Source organism: Hyperolius riggenbachi, chromosome 4 (genome assembly GCF_040937935.1).
Source record: "Hyperolius riggenbachi isolate aHypRig1 chromosome 4, aHypRig1.pri, whole genome shotgun sequence".
Classification (NCBI taxonomy): domain Eukaryota; kingdom Metazoa; phylum Chordata; class Amphibia; order Anura; family Hyperoliidae; genus Hyperolius; species Hyperolius riggenbachi.
The window spans coordinates 224,690,986-224,714,286 of record NC_090649.1 but is presented as its reverse complement, the minus strand read 5'-3'; the positions used below and the strand labels follow the sequence as shown (position 1 = coordinate 224,714,286).

Sequence of the window (23,301 nt, the reverse complement as noted above, 5' to 3'; positions counted from 1 at the left end):
GCCAAGGCACTCTGGCTTGTTTGGTTTATAGGAAATTAGGGTATTAAAACAAAACAAAACAAGTATTTGGCTTGAGGAATGCCCTATAAACTATATGTAAGGAACACAATTATGCAAGGAGTAAAAGTTAATCTCGGATCCACTTTAAAGTCAGTCTCCACCACAATTTCTCTAGTCATATGGGCATGCATGCAGGAGGAAGAGTGATTGCATGTTGGTTGAAGCCATGCTCCTGTGATAACTAATCTCTAGTGCACAGGCATGACCTTGGCATGGGGTGCGTGTCAAGTCTGTCTACAAGCAGTCAGGCAGCTGTAGATTTTTTTCCTTTTAAATAATACTTTTTCTTCCATTTGTGACGGGGTAACAAGTTATATTACAGAGATCTAAAGCCAGCAGAATTTTACACAGCTGATAAATTGGAATGTGCAAATCCTTTACTAAAAACATTGCAAAGTGAAATACATCTAGTGCTGTGTAATAGAAGATAATTACTAGTAAGCCATTTCCAGCGTCCCAAAAAAAAATACTGGTCATAACCCACATAAAAAATGTAATCTGTGTCATACAGAGCAAATGCTAACGTAGTAAAAGTGTGTAAAACACATATACTGTGTGTAGAATGCAATAACCTTTAGGGGAAATGATAACATTGGCTCAAAAAGCATAGCTCTCAGCAAAATGAAAAATAATCCAACATGTGGAAAGTAAAGCTGACGCTTATCATTTCTCTTAGACCAGAGCGTCATTGGCATTTTATGGCAGCAATTCTTCTCTAAGTCCTCCTGGCTGTCACATGGGGAAAAGAAACTGCACAATTACAATGGGAAGCATCATTCAGGAGATGGTGTAATAAAGTCTTTTCTTTCCAAGAGTTTTTTTTACTTCATATAGCATTTTTATTTAAAGGAGAAATTACCCCATAGGCTATATCAATTATAGCAATTTATTTCTGAATTCCTTTTGTTTGCTTACAATCTGGTAAAAAATATTAGGGATTGCAAAGTTTCCAGCTGGACAGTGGAACCTTTGTGCTCAGAAATAATCCTGCTGGTGACCGCTGACAAAGTTTGCAGAGCCAGCACAAGCAGAGAATCAACCGATTTTTTTTTTCTTTTTTTTTTCTTTTTACCCATAATCCAGAAATAAACAATACAATCATAAATACAGGGGTGGACTGACCATTCCGGCACTTGGGCATGGACCAAGGGCCCATGGTCGGGGGGGGGGGGGGCCCACCAGAGCACCCTGAGCAGGAGGGGAGAAGTGAAGGGGAGCAGTGGGCACATTGGTGGGGAAGGGGGGACATCTCCCCCCTTCCGTCACCTTGGGGCTCCCCTTCCTCGCTCTCCCCTTCCTCGCTCTCCCCTCTGGTATTTTTAAGTGTAGGTGACTCGGCGGCTGGCAGCGGGAGAGGACTTACTGCTGTTCTTCCAGCCGCAAGGAAGCTCTGCTCTGTGTGCCACTAGTGTGGTCTACTCAAGACCAGACTAGTGGCGCACAGAGCAGAGCTCCCTTGAAGCTGGTCTGGAAGAACAGCGGTAAGTCCCCGCCCACTGTCAGCCACGACATTTAAAAATACCGGAGGGGAGAGCGAGGAAGTAAAAGTGTGCCCCAAGTGCCCCAAGGTGAAGGTACCTTCCCCACCACTGTGCCCACCACTCTCCTTCACTGCACTCCTCCCCTCCTGGGGGGAGACGCCTATAGAACTGGCTACCTGTTCTGGGGACACTTATACACCTGGCTACATATACTGGGGACACCTACTGTATAGACCTGGCTACATATACTGGGGACACCTATACACCTTGCTACATATACTGGGGACACCTATAGACCTGGCAACATATACTGGGGACACCTATAGACCTGGCTACATATACTTGGGACACCTATAGACCTGGCTATCTATTCTGGGGACACCTATGGTCCTGGCTACCTATTCTGGGGACATCTATAGACCTGGCTATCTAAACTGGGGACATCTATAGACCTAGTTATCTACTCTGGGGACACCTATAGATCTGGCTACTTATACTAGGGACACCTATAGACCTTGATACTTGTACTAGGAACACCTATAGACCTGGTTACTTCCACTGGGGATACCTTTAGACCTGGTTACCTATACTGGGGATACCTGTTTTGGGGGAACTGCTGCCAGATTAACTATTTTTGGAGAACTGCTGCTGCCAGATTAAATGTATTATGGGGAACAGCTGCCAAATTATGTGTATTTTTGGGGAACCGCTGCTAGTGTTGGGCGAACAGTGTTCGCCACTGTTCGGGTTCTGCAGAACATCACCCTGTTCGGGTGATGTTCGAGTTCGGCCGAACACCTGATGGTGCTCGGCCAAACTGTTCGGCCATATGGCCGAACTAAGAGCGCATGGCCGAACGTTCCCCGAACGTTCGGCTAGCGCTGTGATTGGCCGAACGGGTCACGTGGTTCGGACCCGAACGCGCTCTGATTGGCCGAACGGTCACGTGGTTCGGGTAAATAAATACCCGAACCACGTCATTTCTCCGCTATTTCTCTGTGGGTTTAGCTTTGGGTAGGCAGGCAGGGTAGTTCGCTCTCCAGCCACGCTAGCCAGGGTCCCCCCCAGTCATTGTGTGTCGCTGCTGGGAACAGTAGTACACCGCTCGCTCAGCCACATTATATATAGCATTGTTTACTGCCACTGTGTACCTCGCTCAGCCACACTATATATAGCATTGTTTACTGCCACTCTGTGTACACGGCTCAGCCAGACTATATAGCATTGTGTGTACTGCCACTGTGTACCTCGCTCAGCCAGACTATATAGCATTGTTTACTGCCACTCTGTGTACACCGCTCAGCCAGACTATATAGCATTGTGTGTACTGCCACTCTGTGTACACCGCTCAGCCAGACTATATAGCATTGTGTGTACTGCCACTCTGTGTACACAGCTCAGCCAGACTATATAGCATTGTGTGTACTGCCATTCTGTGTACACCGCTCAGCCAGACTATATAGCATTGTGTGTACTGCCACTCTGTGTACACCGCTCAGCCAGACTATATAGCATTGTGTGTACTGCCACTCTGTGTACACCGCTCAGCCAGACTATATAGCATTGTTTACTGCCACTCTGTGTACACCGCTCAGCCAGACTATATAGCATTGTGTGTACTGCCACTCTGTGTACACCGCTCAGCCAGACTATAGAGCATTGTGTGTACTGCCACTCTGTGTACACCGCTCAGCCAGACTATATAGCATTGTGTTTACTGCCACTCTGTGTACACCGCTCAGCCACACTATATATGAAACTTTACAATCAATTTTCTCAAAAACTATAAGCTCTTTTTCAAATATTTTTTTTCCTCTTGTACCCACTCCCAAGGTGCACATACCCTGCTAATTTGGGGTATGTAGCATGTAAGGAAGCTTTACAAAGCACGGAAGTTCGGGTCCCCATTGACTTCCATTATGTTCGGAGTTCGGCGCGAACACCCGAACATCGCGGCGATGTTCGGCGAACGTTCGCGAACCCGAACATCTAGGTGTTCACCCAACACTAACCGCTGCCAGATTGTGTATGTTGGGGGAACCGCTGTTTACAGATTATGTGTATTTTTGGGGAACCACTGCTGCCAGATTATATGTATTTTGGGTGATCCACTGCCAGATTACACGTATTTTGGGGAATCGCTACCAAATTATGTGTATGTTGGGAGAACCGCTGCTGCCAGATTATGTCTATTTTGGGGGAATGACTGCCATATTATCTTTATATCTTTATTTTGGAGGAACTTCTGCCAAATTGTGTTTATTTTTGGTGAAATGCTGTCAGATTACATGTATTTTGGGGGATACACTGTGGCAGAGCTCAAACTTCCCCGGCAGAACTTTTACACCACTGCTAAGGTCATGTATATTTTGCCCCATCCATGACCACGCCCACATTCTGTTGCATGACCACACCCAATTTGCAGTGCGCCACGCTGTTGTCAGTAAATTATTATATCTTACTCTATTAAAAAAAACATGAAAGGTGGGCAACACGGGGCCACATAATCTCCTGTTGCCCGGGGACCCCATGAGTTGTCAGTCCGCCCCTGCATAGATATTTAGATAGATCTCATAAGGCATCCTTCTTGTAGTTCAAATTTAAACAGAACCTGAAGAAATGAAAACATGGAAGCCATAATTACTAAATTTGCTTTCCTACCATTCTCTGCCTGTATACCTACTCAGATACCAGACTAGGCCTAGCAGGGGACTGACGGTCATGTGTCATTCTAGCATCCATTCAAACAAGCAATAAAACTCAAATGTTGTCAATGTCATTAGCCGTGACTGAGATGATATAGTAGTCGAAGGTGGAAGTATGTGCTCACAGCATGTAGGTATAGTACATGAACAGATCAGACATATTCATTAGTTCCCTGTAAAGATACATAACAGCCCATAACTGTAACTGAAAATTTCCAACACACTGGATCATCTTTTTGGGCAGATGTTTGACACGTATTGTAAAGTCTGGAAGCATCTTTTTTTTTTTTTTTTTTTTGCAAATCCTAGTTGTACATTCTAACCGATCTTTTGTTTCAAATAAATGTAGTTTCAGGGGAATATGGGCATTTAGTCCCACTGACTCTCAGGCTTGACACCTTGGCAAGCACATATCTTACTCCTTGGCCTATCAGAAGATCATGGGTAACAAAAATTGATAAAACAGTGGGTGCTGAATCTTCCTGCTATGCAAATTGTGACTTTACATAGCGGGAAGACTCGGTGCCTGCTATTTTATTGGGCACCTCCCTGGCCCAGATTTCCTCTCATTGCCACAAATCCCAGCTTTTATAATGGACGCCTATGGCGGCGCAATTTTTCCAGGGCACCTGTACGCCCATTTTTCATCGTACGGCTTATCAGGGTCCTTGTTTGGCTAGTCAGTTCAGCAAGTGTATTTCCATTTTCTTTGATATGCATTAGCTTTGATGTTTGTTTCTGAAAGAGCTCATGTGCTGTCAGGTGACAAGAGCGGTCTAACAATACATCCAACCCGTCAGTGATGCCAGTAAAAGTCAAACACTCAATATACTATAGTTTTATCAGGTATTTGGCCATTGCTGGTTAAAGTGGTGGCGGTGATGAACTGTGGTAAAAGTTTTTCCAGCCCCTTTTGGATTTTTAGGGTTTGGTAACTCAGCATGTGTCTTGCTTGATGCGCATCAGCGGTACCTGGCAGCCAAAAATCTCATGTCTTGTCTGAGGATGACAACTGCCATGCTCAGATGCAACTTCATGGGGGGAGAATAAATATGGCAGCTTCCATATCACTCTCACCTGGGGTTCCCTTCAAGAAGAAGTTAATATGGCAGCCTCCATATCCCTCTCACGTCAGGTGTACTTTAATTTGTTATCTGCAATGTTGTTCTTATCATACATTCAAAAGTGTATATATTCCTGACAAATCTCTGAAAAAGTCACCCATGACTTTCAAAAGGCTTCGTCATCAGAATCTGATTTCTTATACAAGCAAGTGTCGGTAAGCGGTCAAATATAAAGAAAGTCTGGAAATGTGATTTCCAAGTAGAAAGCCCTGATATTGCAAGATGTATTAGTAGTAAAAACAGTGCTTTATAAATATTAATACTTCTTGCCTCTATTCTGACTTTTCACTAAAGAGTTTTTACAGCAATCTGTCAAAAATCTACTCAAGCAAGAATGATTTATATTATTGTGGTTAAAAGTACCTTTTTTTTTTAAATTTAGCTCTGGACAGAATGGAGAAGTGAAGGATGGATTAAAACCACAGGTTATTAGAGCAGACAGTGTCTCCATCGGGGAGTAATCCCCTTGCCTTGTGTTCTCTGAGACCCTGTCAAAGGGATAGATAGTGACTTGTGTCTTGTTCTCTGTGACTCTGTCAATGAGACAGCAAGTGAAAGCACAATCACACAAAGCATAATTCACGCAGAAACTTAAAAAACAAAAAAATCAAAGGTTCTATTTTCTGCTTAATATATCCAAAAGAAAAAGTTTTTGCTTTGGCTCCACTTGAATTAAATCAAAATAACATGGATACAGACACATAGCTCCCAACTGTCTCTCTTTTGGAGAGACAGTCCCTCTTTGCGAGCCATGTCCCATTGTCCCTTTTTCTTCCTCATTTGTCCCTCTTTCAGAACTGATGTACAGATCTATGTAAATATATGTATTTTACACTTAAACATATGCTTAATTGACTGTAATCCTTATTCCCATCCTTTAAATTGATATATTTCTTATGTTTGTGTGTAAATATGAAGGGAAATAAACCAGGATAGAAAGGACCAGTGAGGTTTGAATTATAAAACACATTTTCCTTATGTAATCTTTATGCTATGCGTGACTAGGGGGGTGCCGAGAGCGTGATTAGGGGTGTGGCTTGTGTCCCTCTTTCTTATCTAAAAAAGTTGGGAGGTATGCAGACAATGGCAGCTTCTACACCGCAAGGGATGTATGATCTAAATTGCCTTTACAGATGGAAAAAATGCAGTCAAGTAATTTATTGATGAGTTGTACCCTGATTAGTGTGGTTTAATTCTTCTTCATAACCAAGAGCTTTGTACTACAGTTGTTGCTGCCAGAAAAAGTGCTGCTTGTAATTATGTGCTGCAAGTTTTAATACTTAATTTGTGAGTAAATATCAATGTTCATTTGGGTTGTGGCATTGGCACCATAGCTGTGCAATAAGCTATGCTGCTGGTACATACAACTTGTGATTTATTAGTCCATAACATAGTCCTGCAGTTGTTAAATCATGGAGAAAAAAAGCAAAGGGAGAGGCGGGGGCCCAATATAGCGTGATAGTCCTGTAGTTGAACCTCTGCATGCACACCATGCAGCCCCACTGCTGCTAGAACCTCATGTAGATAAATGTACTAGGTAAATCATGTGTTTTTCTCTTTGAAGCAACCAATTGACTTTGACTACCTGCGGACCGCCGCAGTATAAATCTATGGCGGGCAGGGGGTGCTGCGGTTCTGACCGGACGTAATCTCTACGTCCCATTCACCGCGCGCCCCCGCCCATCTCCGCCGCTGTCGCCGCTCGGTCTCCGCAGAAATGTGCTGCCCTGCAGCCTCTATGGCGGCAGAGCACTGTGAGCCGGGCTGGAGCCATTTTCATTGGCTCCTGGCCCTGTCATTCATGTAAGCTGTTCCCATTGGCTTACATGGAGTGACAGGGTCAGAAGCCAATGAAAACGGCTCCTGACCGGCACACAGCGCTCTGCCGTCATAGCGATGGCAGAGAGAGCAGCCTGCGGCGGGGACAGAGGGACTTTCATGTCGATTTGTTGGGAAGCGGCGGTTTACTGGACTAGCACCCTCTGGTCCTTAAGGGGGCAGAGGGTGCTGGTCCCGAAGAGGTTAAAATGTAAAGAATACAGCCCAGGTTTATAAATGATACAAATGAAGGACCATTTGCTGTGGGCAGAACATATTTTTTTCATCATGTTCTCTGTTACAATATATCAGATATAATATTTCAGGTATAGTAAAATACATGTCCAGGTCTCGGCCAAGTGCCATTATAAGTACATTTGTGTAACGCTGGCCCTGGGCATAGTGAATACAAATATAATCAAACTTCAGTTGTAGTAAACCTGTTTTTTTCCCCTGCAGTAATGTATATATGTGTATAGCGGAAACTGGGAGGGTACATGCCTCATTAGACCCATGTGCCATGGTCAGTGGATGGGCCAGCTTCCATCTGTTATCTGCTCACTATCTGTAGAGTACAATAGGCCCGCATAAATTACCTGGGTGGTGCATGGACTTAAGACTGTGAGCAGCATCAACTGGTAAGACCAATGCTTCCTATGTAAGCTGCTGCCTTATTGCTGCATGCAAATTCCCTGCATATTGAGCACTGTGCATTACTGTTCTTCATCAAGCCTAGACGCCATCTCTCTGTGCATTTACAAGCTTGCTTGTTGAACTGAGGGAATTACCTACTATCTGAGACTAGCTTTTGCATGTTTGCTGTGTATTTACAGTACTGTACCTGTACCATATCTGACGTTGCATTGGAAGACTTGTTTGTGCATGGCTGCAATGCTACAGTATCATTCAGGCTGCACAGGCATGTGGTGCAAACTGTTGGTACCTTTCTGTGCAAGCTGTTGCATGAATATTGCATTGAGTATGACAAATTCTTAAATAGTAAACTTCTGATATAATAAACTACTTGGCCAGGTAATTTCGAGTCTACTTTAAATGGATTATACTGTAATATAAAGTAACAAGACAATGCAGCTTGCTAACAGTATGCTTGTGGTAAACGTTTTCAGTGTGTAGACCAGGAAGCATTAATTTGGCCATACATGCGATCATTATAGTCTCAGGCAGTTTGCAAAACTTATGCAAACAAAACAAGCTGAAAAGGATCAAGTTAAATCCAATTGCTTTGAAATAAACTCTCACACCATAATCTAACTTATTACTCAAATCCATTCTCAATTATCTCCACTTAACAGCCTGGACCCTCATCTTCCTTCTTCATAATAGTACCTGGCTTCTCTGTGGCTCAGTAAATCTTCTTCTCATGCTGCTGCCTACATTTTCAGTCATGGGGATTAAGGGACAGGTGAGAGGGCTTCAGCTCCATCAATCAAAGCTGCTTCCTGTGCTTACACAGAGTTCCTGTGACTGGAAGAGCTGGGATGCAGCCAGCCACCATGATAAATATAGAATTAGTGACCCGTCACAATAATGAAAAGGCAAAGAAAGGACTGGAAATAGACCTGCCAAGAGGAGTTTCAGTCACCAGTGTGACTGCAAAGTATAGGATCATATCTTCTTTCTGCAGGTAGTTTTTAAAGTTTTGGGAGTAACTCTACTTGAAGTGTTCATTCTTCTAATTACTGGGTGTGCTTATTTGAAATGACTGCAGACGCATTGAAGAAATGTTAAGGTAGCATTTGGCTGATTTAACAATCTAAACATTTGTTAATAGATAAATTGGAAGGTTCTTGATGGTGTAGCTTGTCAGTAAAGTTTGACAGCAGCTGAACATTTTTGCCACAGGGTTTTATAACCATAAGTATCTTGTCAACACACCCTTTTCCATTGTTATGTAATGATTTAATAAGCTTTCCTAAGCATGACACCAGTCCATGGATTCTTTATATCTAAAAAGTGTTTGTATGTGTATGATCAGAGGCTTAAAATACACCTGAACTGATTTTCCAAATGGGAGCAGTTGTAGCTTACATGTTGATATCCCTCTAAACTCTTATTCTGCAATGTCTGCAGAGGAGCTGCCATCTTTAAAGTGACCCTCCAGACTAAAAATCTACTCAGCAGCACTGAAAAGGCTTTGTAATTCTTTTACAGCATCAGAACTTTGTTGTTCTTACCCAAGCCACATTTTTAGCTGCACAGAAGAAAATTATTCAGGCATTTTTACCATGATGCTGTGCAAAGCATGATGGGATTTCTGATGTTAGTGTTCTCATTCTGCTGTTTTGGTGCAAATTAGTTTTTAACCACTTAAGGACCACGGGGTTTTCTTCTGATCGGTGCTGCGTGGACTCTCCAGCCCGCAGCACCGATCAGGAAATAGCCAGGGCGATCAGACTTCCCCCCTTTTTTCCCCACTAGGGGGATGTCCTGCTGGGGGGGTCTGATCGCCGCCGGCTGCCTGCACTTTCCGGGGTGGCTCTTCAAAGCCCCCCTCCGCAGCGCTTTCCGCCCTCCCCGGCTTTCCCTCCCTCTCCCTGTACCTGTGAGTGGCGTAGGACGGAGTTCCGTCCTGCGCCGGATAGGACAGGCTTCTGCCTATCAGATGCCGGCGATCCCTGGCCAATCAGAGGCCGGGGATCGCCGATCTACGTCACGGCGCTGCTGTGCAGCAGCGCCGTGTGATGTAAACAGCGGGGATTTCTTCCCCGGATGTTTACACTATGCGTGCGAGCCGCGATCAGCGGCTCGCACGCTGTTCACGGAGACAGTCTCCGTGAACTAGCATGGAAAGGCCGCTCGGGGCGTTAGGCGGTCGTTAAGTGGTTTAAAATGTGAGATTTGAAGTCTAGCTCGCAGCTGGGAGGGGTGATCAGGACACAGGACAGTTGGAACTGTGTCCCATGCTCCCTGTAACCTCCTTTCAATCAAAAAGATGGCTGCCCCCATGAAATCACAAACATTTGCCTGTTCTTTTAAAACGGGGTGGGTAAGAGATTATATTACCTATCTATTTTAATTAACATAACTAATGTAACTTAATGAGAGTATAACAAAAGTTTGCTTTCTTAAAACAGAAAGAATTTGCGATAATCCAGGTTGGAGTGAGCTTGAGATGTCTCCCAGTGCATCACTGCTGAATATATGCAGCAGTATGACAGTATGACAGTTTGTTTGTTTATGCTGAAGTTCCTCTTTAAGCTCTTTAAGCTGTTTTTGCAGGCACCACAGCTAGGCCTTTCCTTATCTCCAGCTTCTTGTCACCTGGCCCCTAAAATATTATAATCTGTGAAAATAGTTCCAGTCGGTAACCTTACATACACCTCTCAGATATTAAACAATACATCTACTGTATGTAAAGGCATAGCAGCTGCTTTTTCTCTTTTTTTTGTTGTTGTTGTTTTTTTTTTTTTTAATAGTAGTTTGGACGACTGCCCTGAAAATGGAAAGTGATTAAAACCAAGCTCGCCTTTTATAGATTTCAATGCAGTTTTCTGTAAACTCTGTGTTTGCAGACCTTTATGCAAAAGTTTGCAAACGACCAGCAAATTGACCTTGGGCAACGCTACACATCTACACATCAGTGGGAAGGCCAGAACTTTCATCCTCCAGCTTTAAACATAGTAGGGCATTCTTGCAGATCTCATTTCCTCTATCCCTGTGGGGTTGTTCTCTTATTTGAATTGTTGATGTATTTGTATTGGTTTCAGGTAGGCTAGCATGTCTCCATTCTCATTACTTCCTCAATTTACCAAAGTGGAAACGAACAAAGTGACTAGAGCTTCTTCAGTGTTTGGTTAACCCTCCTGGCGGTTTGCTAAAAATCCGCCAGGGGGCAGCAAATCCGTTTTTTTTTATTTAATTTTTTTTTCTTTTTCATGTAGCGAGACAAGGTCTCACTACATGATAGCCGCTGCTCCGGCGATCAGGAGATCCCGTTCAAAGAACGGGATCTCCTGGAGGGCTTCCCCCGTCGGCATGGCGACCGGGTGGGATGACGTCACCGATGTCATCGACGTCGTGACTTCATAGGGGACTCCGATCCACCCGACAGCACTGCCTGGCACTGATTGGGCAGGCAGTGCACAGGGTCTGGGGGGGGGGGGTCAGCCGCGGCGCGACGAATAGCGGCGGATCGGCGGGTAGCGGCGGCGATGGCATTGCACACGCAGCTAGCAAAGTGCTAGCTGCGTGTAGCAAAAAAAATTATGCAAATCGGCCCAGCGGGGCCTGAGCGATGCCTTCCGGCGGCATAGCTCGTGCTCAGCATGGGCTTACCGCCAGGGAGGTTAAGCCAGCCATTATATTAAATGATCAATAAGCAAGCCGGCTTAGGGCTGGAACCCACTAGCAGCGCTTTTCTAAGCCTTTTGTAAGCGCTTGTGATTTAAAAAGCACTTGCTAATGTAATGCTATGAGTGTGATCCCACTAGAGCAATGTGATTTTATAAAAAATCACCATAGCATTGCATTAGCAAGAGCTTTTCAAATCACTATCGCTTAGAATTAGAAAAGGCTGCTAGTGGGTTTGAGCCCTTACACATTCAAAGGGTAGAGCTTTACACCTGACTTGTATGTATTTCTCGGTGTATCTTTCGAACACAAAATGGTGATTTTCATACAACTCTTTCTAATGTTACCCTCAGGTTTTTACTTTTATTAGGATATCTTCAATTTATATGGTTCAGGTCTAATTTACAGTAGCAGGATAAAAGGGCGCTGCCATAGACTCGAATGCAATTATCATTAATACAGCGAAAAAAGCTGAAAAAATGGTGTTGCAAGAAATATCATTAACAACATTAGAAAATTTAAGTTTTTGAAGTATGCTATTGTTTTAGAAGCTTGCAACGTTATAGTGTTTATCATTATTTTGTTTGTATGTACAGATTTTACCTCATCAAAGATTTTACAGTTTCTATGTGGAAAAGGGTGTTTCTGTAGAGGGAGTGGTTAGGGTTAGGCACCACCCCCCTGGCCGCTCGGGGCGTTAGGCGGTCGTTAAGTGGTTTAAAATGTGAGATTTGAAGTCTAGCTCGCAGCTGGGAGGGGTGATCAGGACACAGGACAGTTGGAACTGTGTCCCATGCTCCCTGTAACCTCCTTTCAATCAAAAAGATGGCTGCCCCCATGAAATCACAAACATTTGCCTGTTCTTTTAAAACGGGGTGGGTAAGAGATTATATTACCTATCTATTTTAATTAACATAACTAATGTAACTTAATGAGAGTATAACAAAAGTTTGCTTTCTTAAAACAGAAAGAATTTGCGATAATCCAGGTTGGAGTGAGCTTGAGATGTCTCCCAGTGCATCACTGCTGAATATATGCAGCAGTATGACAGTATGACAGTTTGTTTGTTTATGCTGAAGTTCCTCTTTAAGCTCTTTAAGCTGTTTTTGCAGGCACCACAGCTAGGCCTTTCCTTATCTCCAGCTTCTTGTCACCTGGCCCCTAAAATATTATAATCTGTGAAAATAGTTCCAGTCGGTAACCTTACATACACCTCTCAGATATTAAACAATACATCTACTGTATGTAAAGGCATAGCAGCTGCTTTTTCTCTTTTTTTTGTTGTTGTTGTTTTTTTTTTTTTTAATAGTAGTTTGGACGACTGCCCTGAAAATGGAAAGTGATTAAAACCAAGCTCGCCTTTTATAGATTTCAATGCAGTTTTCTGTAAACTCTGTGTTTGCAGACCTTTATGCAAAAGTTTGCAAACGACCAGCAAATTGACCTTGGGCAACGCTACACATCTACACATTAGTGGGAAGGCCAGAACTTTCATCCTCCAGCTTTAAACATAGTAGGGCATTCTTGCAGATCTCATTTCCTCTATCCCTGTGGGGTTGTTCTCTTATTTGAATTGTTGATGTATTTGTATTGGTTTCAGGTAGGCTAGCATGTCTCCATTCTCATTACTTCCTCAATTTACCAAAGTGGAAACGAACAAAGTGACTAGAGCTTCTTCAGTGTTTGGTTAACCCTCCTGGCGGTTTGCTAAAAATCCGCCAGGGGGCAGCAAATCCGTTTTTTTTTATTTAATTTTTTTTTCTTTTTCATGTAGCGAGACAAGGTCTCACTACATGATAGCCGCTGCTCCGGCGATCAGGAGATCCCGTTCAAAGAACGGGATCTCCTGGAGGGCTTCCCCCGTCGGCATGGCGACCGGGTGGGATGACGTCACCGATGTCATCGACGTCGTGACTTCATAGGGGACTCCGATCCACCCGACAGCACTGCCTGGCACTGATTGGGCAGGCAGTGCACAGGGTCTGGGGGGGGGGGGGTCAGCCGCGGCGCGACGAATAGCGGCGGATCGGCGGGTAGCGGCGGCGATGGCATTGCACACGCAGCTAGCAAAGTGCTAGCTGCGTGTAGCAAAAAAAATTATGCAAATCGGCCCAGCGGGGCCTGAGCGATGCCTTCCGGCGGCATAGCTCGTGCTCAGCATGGGCTTACCGCCAGGGAGGTTAAGCCAGCCATTATATTAAATGATCAATAAGCAAGCCGGCTTAGGGCTGGAACCCACTAGCAGCGCTTTTCTAAGCCTTTTGTAAGCGCTTGTGATTTAAAAAGCACTTGCTAATGTAATGCTATGAGTGTGATCCCACTAGAGCAATGTGATTTTATAAAAAATCACCATAGCATTGCATTAGCAAGAGCTTTTCAAATCACTATCGCTTAGAATTAGAAAAGGCTGCTAGTGGGTTTGAGCCCTTACACATTCAAAGGGTAGAGCTTTACACCTGACTTGTATGTATTTCTCGGTGTATCTTTCGAACACAAAATGGTGATTTTCATACAACTCTTTCTAATGTTACCCTCAGGTTTTTACTTTTATTAGGATATCTTCAATTTATATGGTTCAGGTCTAATTTACAGTAGCAGGATAAAAGGGCGCTGCCATAGACTCGAATGCAATTATCATTAATACAGCGAAAAAAGCTGAAAAAATGGTGTTGCAAGAAATATCATTAACAACATTAGAAAATTTAAGTTTTTGAAGTATGCTATTGTTTTAGAAGCTTGCAACGTTATAGTGTTTATCATTATTTTGTTTGTATGTACAGATTTTACCTCATCAAAGATTTTACAGTTTCTATGTGGAAAAGGGTGTTTCTGTAGAGGGAGTGGTTAGGGTTAGGCACCACCCCCCTGGTGGTGCCTAACCCTAACCACTCCCTCTACAGAAACACCCTTTTCCACATAGAAACTGTAAAATCTTTGATGAGGTAAAATCTGTACATACAAACAAAATAATGTGGTGAGGGTTAGTCACCACCTGGGTGGCTGTTAGTTTTAGGCACCACCGGGGGGTGGGGGGGGGGGGGTTCGGGTTAGGCACCACCAGGGGAGGGTTCTGTGTGAGAGTAGGGTTGGGTTAAGCTGTATTGCAGAATTACATGACATTTTTTAATGTTAATATCTTGTCGTTAGTAATTCCCGTCTGTTTTTACAACTGTATTTATCGTTCACCAAGTTTAACAACTATGTTCATCATTATCAGATTTCGTTATCCACCGGCGCCATTTCATTTATCCAGTCGTACCCTTTTTTCACGGCGCCCTTTATTCATGCACGCCTAACTTACAGTCATTTTAAAAGACACTGCCTGAGCTTAAGTTGATCAGAGAAAGGTGCTTAGCTCATATGTTTCTGATGTCAAAATATGAGGTGGCAACTCCATTGATTACTAATATTATATGACTAGGTTATTATTAGTACCATGAATGGGCATAGAAATATATATGTAGTAAATCTTTATCTGCTTGATTGCATCATTATAATCAGCATTAGGACATCATTACATAACGCAAATTCACCTGCATAAGAAGACTAGAGGAAAATTCTAGTCTGAATGGCCCCTTTGTCAAGCATTAATAAGCAATCTAACATATTTTGAGCTTAAACACAAGTCTGTATTCTTTCCTTTAATAAAAGTAGGACAAAGCACACACCAGGCAGTGAGCTGCAGTCACTGACTAATGTCTCAAATCAGATTGCTTTGAATTACTCTATTAAATGGTCACTGGCGGTTTGTTATGTATTACTTCAAAAGACTTATAATACCATTTACCTAGATCTGTATTTACCAACTCTCCTATTCTGTGTGGGGGCGGGGATAAGGCATTGCTCTTTGTCCAGATTGGGTACATTTACATATTTCATATTGAATTTCACTATAATTTACTTTTCCAGTGTTGAGTTATGGTATTTATTTCAACAATAAAAGCCATCATTTATAATCGTGCTTGCATTGTCTAATCTGGATTAAAAGCTTTAGTGTTTAAAATACATAAAAACATGTAGCATTTTTTCCATTGTATTATGGCATTGTTAAACATATTTGCAAGCTAAAACCTGAGCAGCTAACCATAACAATTTAAGCTAAATACATAAGCAAGTAAATTAAACAATGTCTAATGCATAAGTATACAGTATTCCACTTAAAGGAAATCTGTGTTTGAAAAAGTAGGTCATTGCTGAATCAACTCAAATTGGGGTTGAACAAGGACAGACAATCACATTTGTGGCCCCAAATAATTATTGGATGTTTTAAGAATGCGGTAATGGATTAGGATACTTCATACTTAGTAATAAATGTGTGGGCTTCTAATCAACTACTTTGCTGATTTCATGAACTTGTGGTTTCATTCTCAAAGGTCCAGTACCCAACAAAGGTGTGCAGCTGTAGCTGTTAACTTCCTTTATAAGGGAATCTGTGGTAATGCTGGGAATACACGGTTCATTTTTGAGCCATTTAGATGGCTCGATAGATTATTTCCGACATGTCCGATCTCGCGCCCGATCGTTTCACCACTTGATTCCGCATTGACCACAATGGAAAAAGATAAGAAAAATGAGAGGAAGATACGAGAATTGCCTGCGGAATCGAGCAGGGAATTGATCGAGCAAGAGAATCAAGTGGCAAAATTGAGCAGTGTATTCCCATCATTAGAGGGGATATGGAGGCTGACAAATTTGTTTTCTTTTCAAAAATGCAAGTTGTCTGGTACCCCTGCTGATCTTTATGGCATCAGTAGTATCTGAATCCCATACCTGAAACAAGCATGCAACTAATCCAGTCAGACTTCAGTCAGGTATTCTGCATGTTTGTTCAGGGTCTATGGCTGAAAGTATTAGAGACACATAATCACCTCAGGTTCCCTTTGAGGGCCCATTTCCACTATTGTGAATTCGCATGTGTTTTTCGCATGCAAATTCGCATAGCAAAACAAGTGAATGGGACTGTTTCCACTTGTCAGGATTCCTTTGCGTTTTTCTGTGCAGAAAAAATTTGCATGGCAGAGCCATCTGAATTCGCATACCGCATACCACTATGCGAATTGCAGACAATGTGTTTAATAGGAAATTCGCATTAGGTTTGGGTATGTGTATTTTCATGCGAATTTCCGTGCGAATTTGCATAGAGACAATGGAAAAGCACACCAGCACTGCCATGGTTAAATTCGCATACATCGTCATCCATGCGAATTCGCATGGAAATTCACATGAAATTTCGCATAGACCCGCATGCGAAATTTGCATCTGCATGCGAATTTTTACCACGGCGATTCGCACCGCACAAGTGGAAATGCAGCCTAATAGTACTGTGTTCAGGGCCAGATACTTGCTCTTTGCTGTATTGCCATGAATACTATCTCTGCTTGAATGGTTCACTCTTCCTTCCAAACTATTGACCCAGATCCAATAAACACAGTATAGTAAACTTTGTACATGCAAAGATTGTTGCTAGCACTGCGGCTTACTATTCCTACTATCCAATGCCATTGGTGCTGCTAGTATGAAATTTACCTTAGGCTGTTAAAATTCCGGGCTGGTTCAGACGGACGTTTGTGCGGCGTCGCGTTTGAGGGTGTTGTGGCGGCTGCGCGGTCAGGCTTTCAGTAGCCTCCGCGTCCGTCGCGTTCTGACGCGGTTGCGTTTTTTCTTCCCCTAGGGGGACATTAGCTGTCGTGGTTGGCCGCCCCCTGGAAGCTACATGTTGCTTCCAGGGGCAGCTCGAACGCTAGCGAAAATCGGGACCCGAATGCCGCGATCGTGCAAACGCGCGCAAAAGCTTGGTGTAAACTCTCCCGTTCAGTTGATTGGGAGCGTTTACCGCGACGTTCCAAACACTTGCGGTAAACACTACGCAAGCGTCCATCTGAACCAGCCTTCCTAAAGAGCATCTGCTAGATAGCCATATACTTACTGGCCACTACTAAAGCTAACAGCAACAATGTATAAAAAGGAATGTTCTATAACTGCAAATGCTGTCATTTTTCTCTTTCTTTCTTTTTTGTAAATCCATTGCACACCAAAAATATATTTTTAAAATCTTTCAAAATAAGAACAGAACTTGGAGTGAAAGTGAACAAGGTCAATGGAAAACATTTTACATATGTATAAGGATGCAGAGGTAACAGATTAACTGTTAAACGATTAAGGGCTCAGTTCACTAAGCATTACTGCATGTGGTAAAGCAGCAAACAACTGATTTTACCAAAGATTTTGTCAAATGAAGCATCAGTGGTGTTTGTATATGTCCCAGATTTCTCTCCTCTGCATTGCCAGTTTAATATTCACTCTAGGATTCTGTGTTCTCCATGAAGCAAGTATACAAGAAAACAGGTCCACACCAGGATTTGCTGTTCTCTCTGTAGGTGTCACACTTGACAAAATTGCATCATTTTGACAGAGTCGGATCTACCATGCATCTACTTGAAACCTGTAACGATCGGTGGGCGCAGAGAGTATCCGATTACCGGTGATCTGCAGTATCACCGGAAATACAGATATATACCAGATTATAAGTGATCTGCAGTCTCACCGATAATCCGATATACAAACTAACCTCTGTTCGCCTGAGTAGAGTGTAGTGTTAGGTGTAACAGTAACACTTAGAGGACTAGGCCTCAGTGCAGCAAGGAGTACTGCACAGATTCCTTCCGCAGACCTGAGCTCTCCAAGATGGGAGGAGTCAGACTGACAGTAGGAAGGACAGACTGGAAGTAACCTTCAGGAGGAAGGATTACTAACAGAGCGAGGAACCGCCTCTAACAGTAAGGTCGGTTTTCGAGGTCGGACAAGCCAGGTCGTACACACACGGACAGATAAAGTACAAGATCAGGAGGCAAAGGCGGAGTCAAAGTACAGGCAGGGTTCAGCAACGGGGTATCAGATATATCGGGGTACAAAATCAGGAGGCAGAAGCAGAGTCTAGGAACGAGCCGGGGTTCGGCAACAGAGTATCAGAAATATCGAGGTACAAGATCAGAGTTCAGGAGGATAGTCAAGGCAGGCAAAAGTCATAACAGATAATCACAATCAAACTAGTACTTTAGCTATCAACAGAATCTAGCTAAGTGTAGAATTACAGCTCCAGCTGGTCCCGGCACACTTGCGGATCTGACTACGGATCTGGGTGCTCCCACATGTGTGATCGCACGCCAGACAAAGAGCAAGTGAACAACCAGCAGTATATATACTCTAGGACCTTTCCAGGACCTCCCTAATTGCTGGTCCAATGAGAGCAGTGGAATTTGTCAGCTGACCCAGCTGGTCAGCCGACTCCCTTCTAACTGCTATTTAAACTCTGCCTATGTGCTCGCGCGCGTGTAAGTCTGAATCTTGGTGGACTATCAGTCCCAGCCACACCAGTACTGTCATGCAATGTATCTAATGCGGGGGCCGCCTCTGATGCGGATTCCGCTGTTCCGGCGTTTTTTCCGCGTTGTGACGCCATGCTGGACGCGGAAACAGCCGCCTCACCTCGAGAGACGGCGGCCTTTCCGCGTTTCCTTACAAAACCATATTTCGGGGTTTTGTCGAGGGGGCAAACTGATAAGGGTTCATAAAAACAAACAAACAAAAAAAAATGTCCGCTCTCTGTACCATTGTTCTAATGACTGCATGTGCCCACCACACAGATAAGGAATTATGGATAACCTTTGAGTTTGTAGACATTCCCTCTTCCTGTTACCTGAGCTCCCCATGGTTCGTAAAAAAAAAAGCTGTCTGTCTCCGTCTGCAGCAGTGTTCTGATTACTGCATGTACACAGTCACAGGAAAAGTAGACACAGGTTGAAAAACTTGTAGACTGCACCTACTCAGCCCCGAGGAGACGGTCCTTGGATAATTATCACACACAGGCAGGTAACCTTATGATGTCTGATTACGGACACAGGGAAAGGTGAGAGCAATATGTATATTTGTATACTACAGTGATTCTAACAAATTTTGAGTATGCAAATTGTCTAGAGGATTAATTAACTCATATGACTTATTGAGCATGCTAGTCCAAACCAACATTGCAGCATAGGGAAAATTGTCTGATCGAATGTAGTTGAACTGGGATACCGATTTGTTAGGTGATTGTTAGAGGTGTATGAGTTTTATTTACTGTGTTTTATGCATTGATGTTTAATAAAAAGGGCTTGTTTCACAAAAGGGTGCTAACTTAGTTAGCATTCCTAAAAGCACCTTATAACGCCTAAAGCCCTTTAGGGCACGCAAAGTTTAGCGCTACATGTAGCGTGCCAAACGTCGCACCGGGTGCGATGAAAAGGTTGCACCGGGTGCGGCTAAATCATCACACCGGGTGCGCCCAAAACGTCACACAGTGCGCCATTTCGGGCGCACCCGGTGCGACGGTTTAGGAGCACCCGGTGCAACGTTTTCATCGCACCCGGTGCAACGTTTGGCACGCTACATGTAGCGCTAAACTTTGCGCGCGATCAATAGAGGCTAACTGCTTAGCACCCTAGTTAGCACGCCCAAAGCTTTTAGGCGTGCCAACTGAGTTAGCACCCTTTTGTGAATTGAGCCCAAAGTGCTATTTGTGAATTGGAACAAGGTCTGGCATTCTGTGAATGACGTTGTTACCTTGGCCTGATCAGTGCTCCCCCATAAAGTTACTACCACTATATCAACTCTGAGTCTTTGAGCAAATGTTGCAGAATTGAACACTGCACCACCATGCCCCACTGCAAACATAGCCCAAGGCTCAGTTGCCATTTGCGGTGGATCCATTCTGAACAGATTAGAGTGGACAGTTATCTTGTGTCATTAACTGTTAAATTATATGGTCAGATATTATATGTAGTGGACAGAATAGAGAAAAAAGAAATATATATATATATATATATATATATATATCAGTCGCATCCTGACAAGTTTGCTTCAGAGAGCAAAAGCCTAGAACCTGCCCTGCTCAGTAAATAGTCACATAATACTTACCAATGCACATTCACAGAGCACTGGAAGCAATGTGCATTTTCACGCTTCTGAAAAAAAAAAAAGAACAGCACTGCTGCCTTTTTTTTTTTATTTTATTTTTTTTTCACACACCACATGCAGTTCTCTATTGAACCAACACTGCAAATTTATCTGCAAAAAAATGCTTCAGTTTTTCCACGGACACAAATGAAAATGACAGGGCTGAATGGACAGCTTAAATCTGTCCTTCTCTGGGAAATACATGGCATGCAGTAGACCAAATAACTAAGGTATTTGAATGATGGACCGCAAAAGACAATTTTTCAGTTATTATTTTTGATTTGAGGACAAATAATTAGTTTGCACCATATGGAGCAGTTTCTCAATGTTAAGTATAATTAGTAGCCCATTCAGCGGTAAGGTCTTTGTTTTGATACCTGTTTTCTGTACATAGTGTGCATTAGAAAGCTCTGGTGTTGGTGAATTAAAGACTTACTCCAGACTTTGGACCATGCCTCTCCCAGAAGACAAAAAGCACCCAACCTCTTCCACAGGGTTACATACTACAGAAACGTGTGTTCTCAGTTAAAGAGGAACTTTACTGAAAATACATTGCAAAGTGAGATGTTAAAATATACAAGATCGATCAAGAAATGATTTATATTGGCCATGTAACATGTCCATGTCGTTTGGTACACAATAAGCCTGCTTGCCATAATCTTTACTACTAGAGGACAAGAAAGAAACTAGACTGCACCAACTGCCATTATCTATAATTACACCCACTAACAATGTACACAGAAGGAGATGCTGCTTACTTGGCAGTTAGAACAGAGTTTATTTCTCACTATGCAACAAGGTTCACAGACAGAAAACTGTCATGACCATGGTCATGACCTCACACAGTGGGAGGGGTTTTATCACAATATCAGCCACACAGACTCCCCTGATGATCTATTTGGCAAAAGGTAAAGATTTCTCATGGGAAGGGGGGGTATCAACTACTGATTGGGATAAAGTTCAACTTTGGTTAAAGTTTCTCTTTAAGTGCTTCAGAAAAGGATCCACGCAGTATAAACATGTAAAATAAGGATGTATGTATGAGTTATAGGTTCAACAATGAATACGTTTATCTTACCTTCCTTGCGTCCTTTATCATCTTCCTAACCATTTCTTTGATTGTAAGAGGCTGTGCTCTTGGAGGATGGAAGTAGAGTTTGATATCCGTAGGCCCTATTTGTCCTGGTGTCACAAAGGGCCACCCAAGATCAAGATTAGGTGCTTCAACATCAGATTCCATAGGCCAATAAGTCCCTGAAGAGGAATTGTCATCAGTTGAATCTCCCTGTGAACTGTCTGTTATCTCCGGGGGCTTCTGTACATGGTTTGTGATATAGTTGAGTTCATCTTCTGCAAGAAATTCTGGAGCCCTTTCCTTAGCAAGGAACTCTTGATATGAAGTAATACCTCCCTCTATAAGTGCATCAATGGCAACCCTGTACCATTCCTTGTAATGTGGTTCTATGTAGTTTTCAGATTTGACTTCATCATGCAAAGATGAAAGCAATGATAATGTCTCCAACATTGCCGACATTTTCAGATTTCAGACTGCAGTCAACCTAGAGATCATATGTAAATGAGAGCAATAAACATATTAGTATTCAATGCTATGCTTTTAATGCATTTATTTTATTAAGCGCAACAAAATATACTGCAGGTGTCTTTATAATTTACAACTGGTATTTTTTCATTTAAATATTCTGATTGCTTTTTTCTATAAATAGTCATGTGAGTGTATACCTAAATTACACATCAAGCACCTTACAAAATCCGTACTTATATATGCTTCAATGTTCACATAAGTTAGGGTTCCAGATAAATATATATTCTCAATTTCAGCCAAACATAGATTCATAGATAACAAGCAAGCCTTCATTCTTTTAAATACCCATCATTGTTTTCACACCAGCTAAAATTTTCCTCACTCCCAATGTCCGATGGGAATCAGAACAGAAGCTCAAAATATTGTTTCTTTTCCCTCTCAAGTTCCTCTTTCAGTAGTAAAGAGACCATTAAGCTACATTTACTGCCTTCATTAGCAAACAAATGATCCCAGATGACAATGCAGTGAATTAATCGTCACCCATAGGGATCTGCACCATCTTCATAAAAATACTTTTATTGAAAACTATTACATGAAGATGGCGCGGATCTTTATGGATGACGATTGAGGACCACCTGGGACTCCAGAGTCTGGATTTGCACATCAATGGACCATTGGTGCTGAATGACTTTGCATTTAATGCAGTGAATGAATGACAACCGACAGCAGCATGGCTTGTGTGAATTTAGCAACAGCACAACGAAGGTCGGCAGATTGAATAACTACTGGAAAAGTAAAACTGAGGATCTGAAAATATGTGAATAGGGTTTTAAATAAAGGGATTATTATCATCTGATATGTGTTTTCAGCAAACTAACAATAATTATTGTCCAAATGGATCCGCTAAGATGGATCGGTCTACAATGCACGATAACCATTGTCAATCAGTGTATTTTTTGCATCATTGTGCCTCTCTTTTCCCAATGATATGTGGGCATTGCTCATTCTTTTTGGATAATGACTATCTAGTGTGAAGGGGGAAATGTTGGCACCTGCTATCATAAGAAACTTAGGTGCCGCCATAGGCGCCTTTTAAATAGCGTCTGTAGTGTGAAATGTGGGCCCCCGATAAATAAAATTTTTCACACTATAGCCGCTATTTATAATGGCGCCTATGGCAGTGTCCCAACATTATCATAATAGCAGCAGCATGGATCAGTTAAAGATAGGGGTGGAAGGTAATGCTTTTAAGGGTAATGTGTGGGGCA

The 23,301-nt window shown here is 42.8% G+C and overlaps 1 protein-coding gene across 1 annotated transcript in view; it reads right to left on the bottom strand.

Annotated features, from left to right (window-relative positions):
• The window catches only part of FAM83B (family with sequence similarity 83 member B), a 204,792-nt gene that overhangs the window by 125,867 nt on the left and 55,624 nt on the right, over positions 1-23,301 (bottom strand). Inside the window, exon 2 of the mRNA XM_068281390.1 lies at positions 21,569-22,049. Within this exon, the coding sequence (XP_068137491.1) occupies positions 21,569-22,024 (456 nt within the window). The 5' untranslated portion in view covers positions 22,025-22,049. The remainder of the gene's footprint in view (positions 1-21,568; positions 22,050-23,301) is intronic.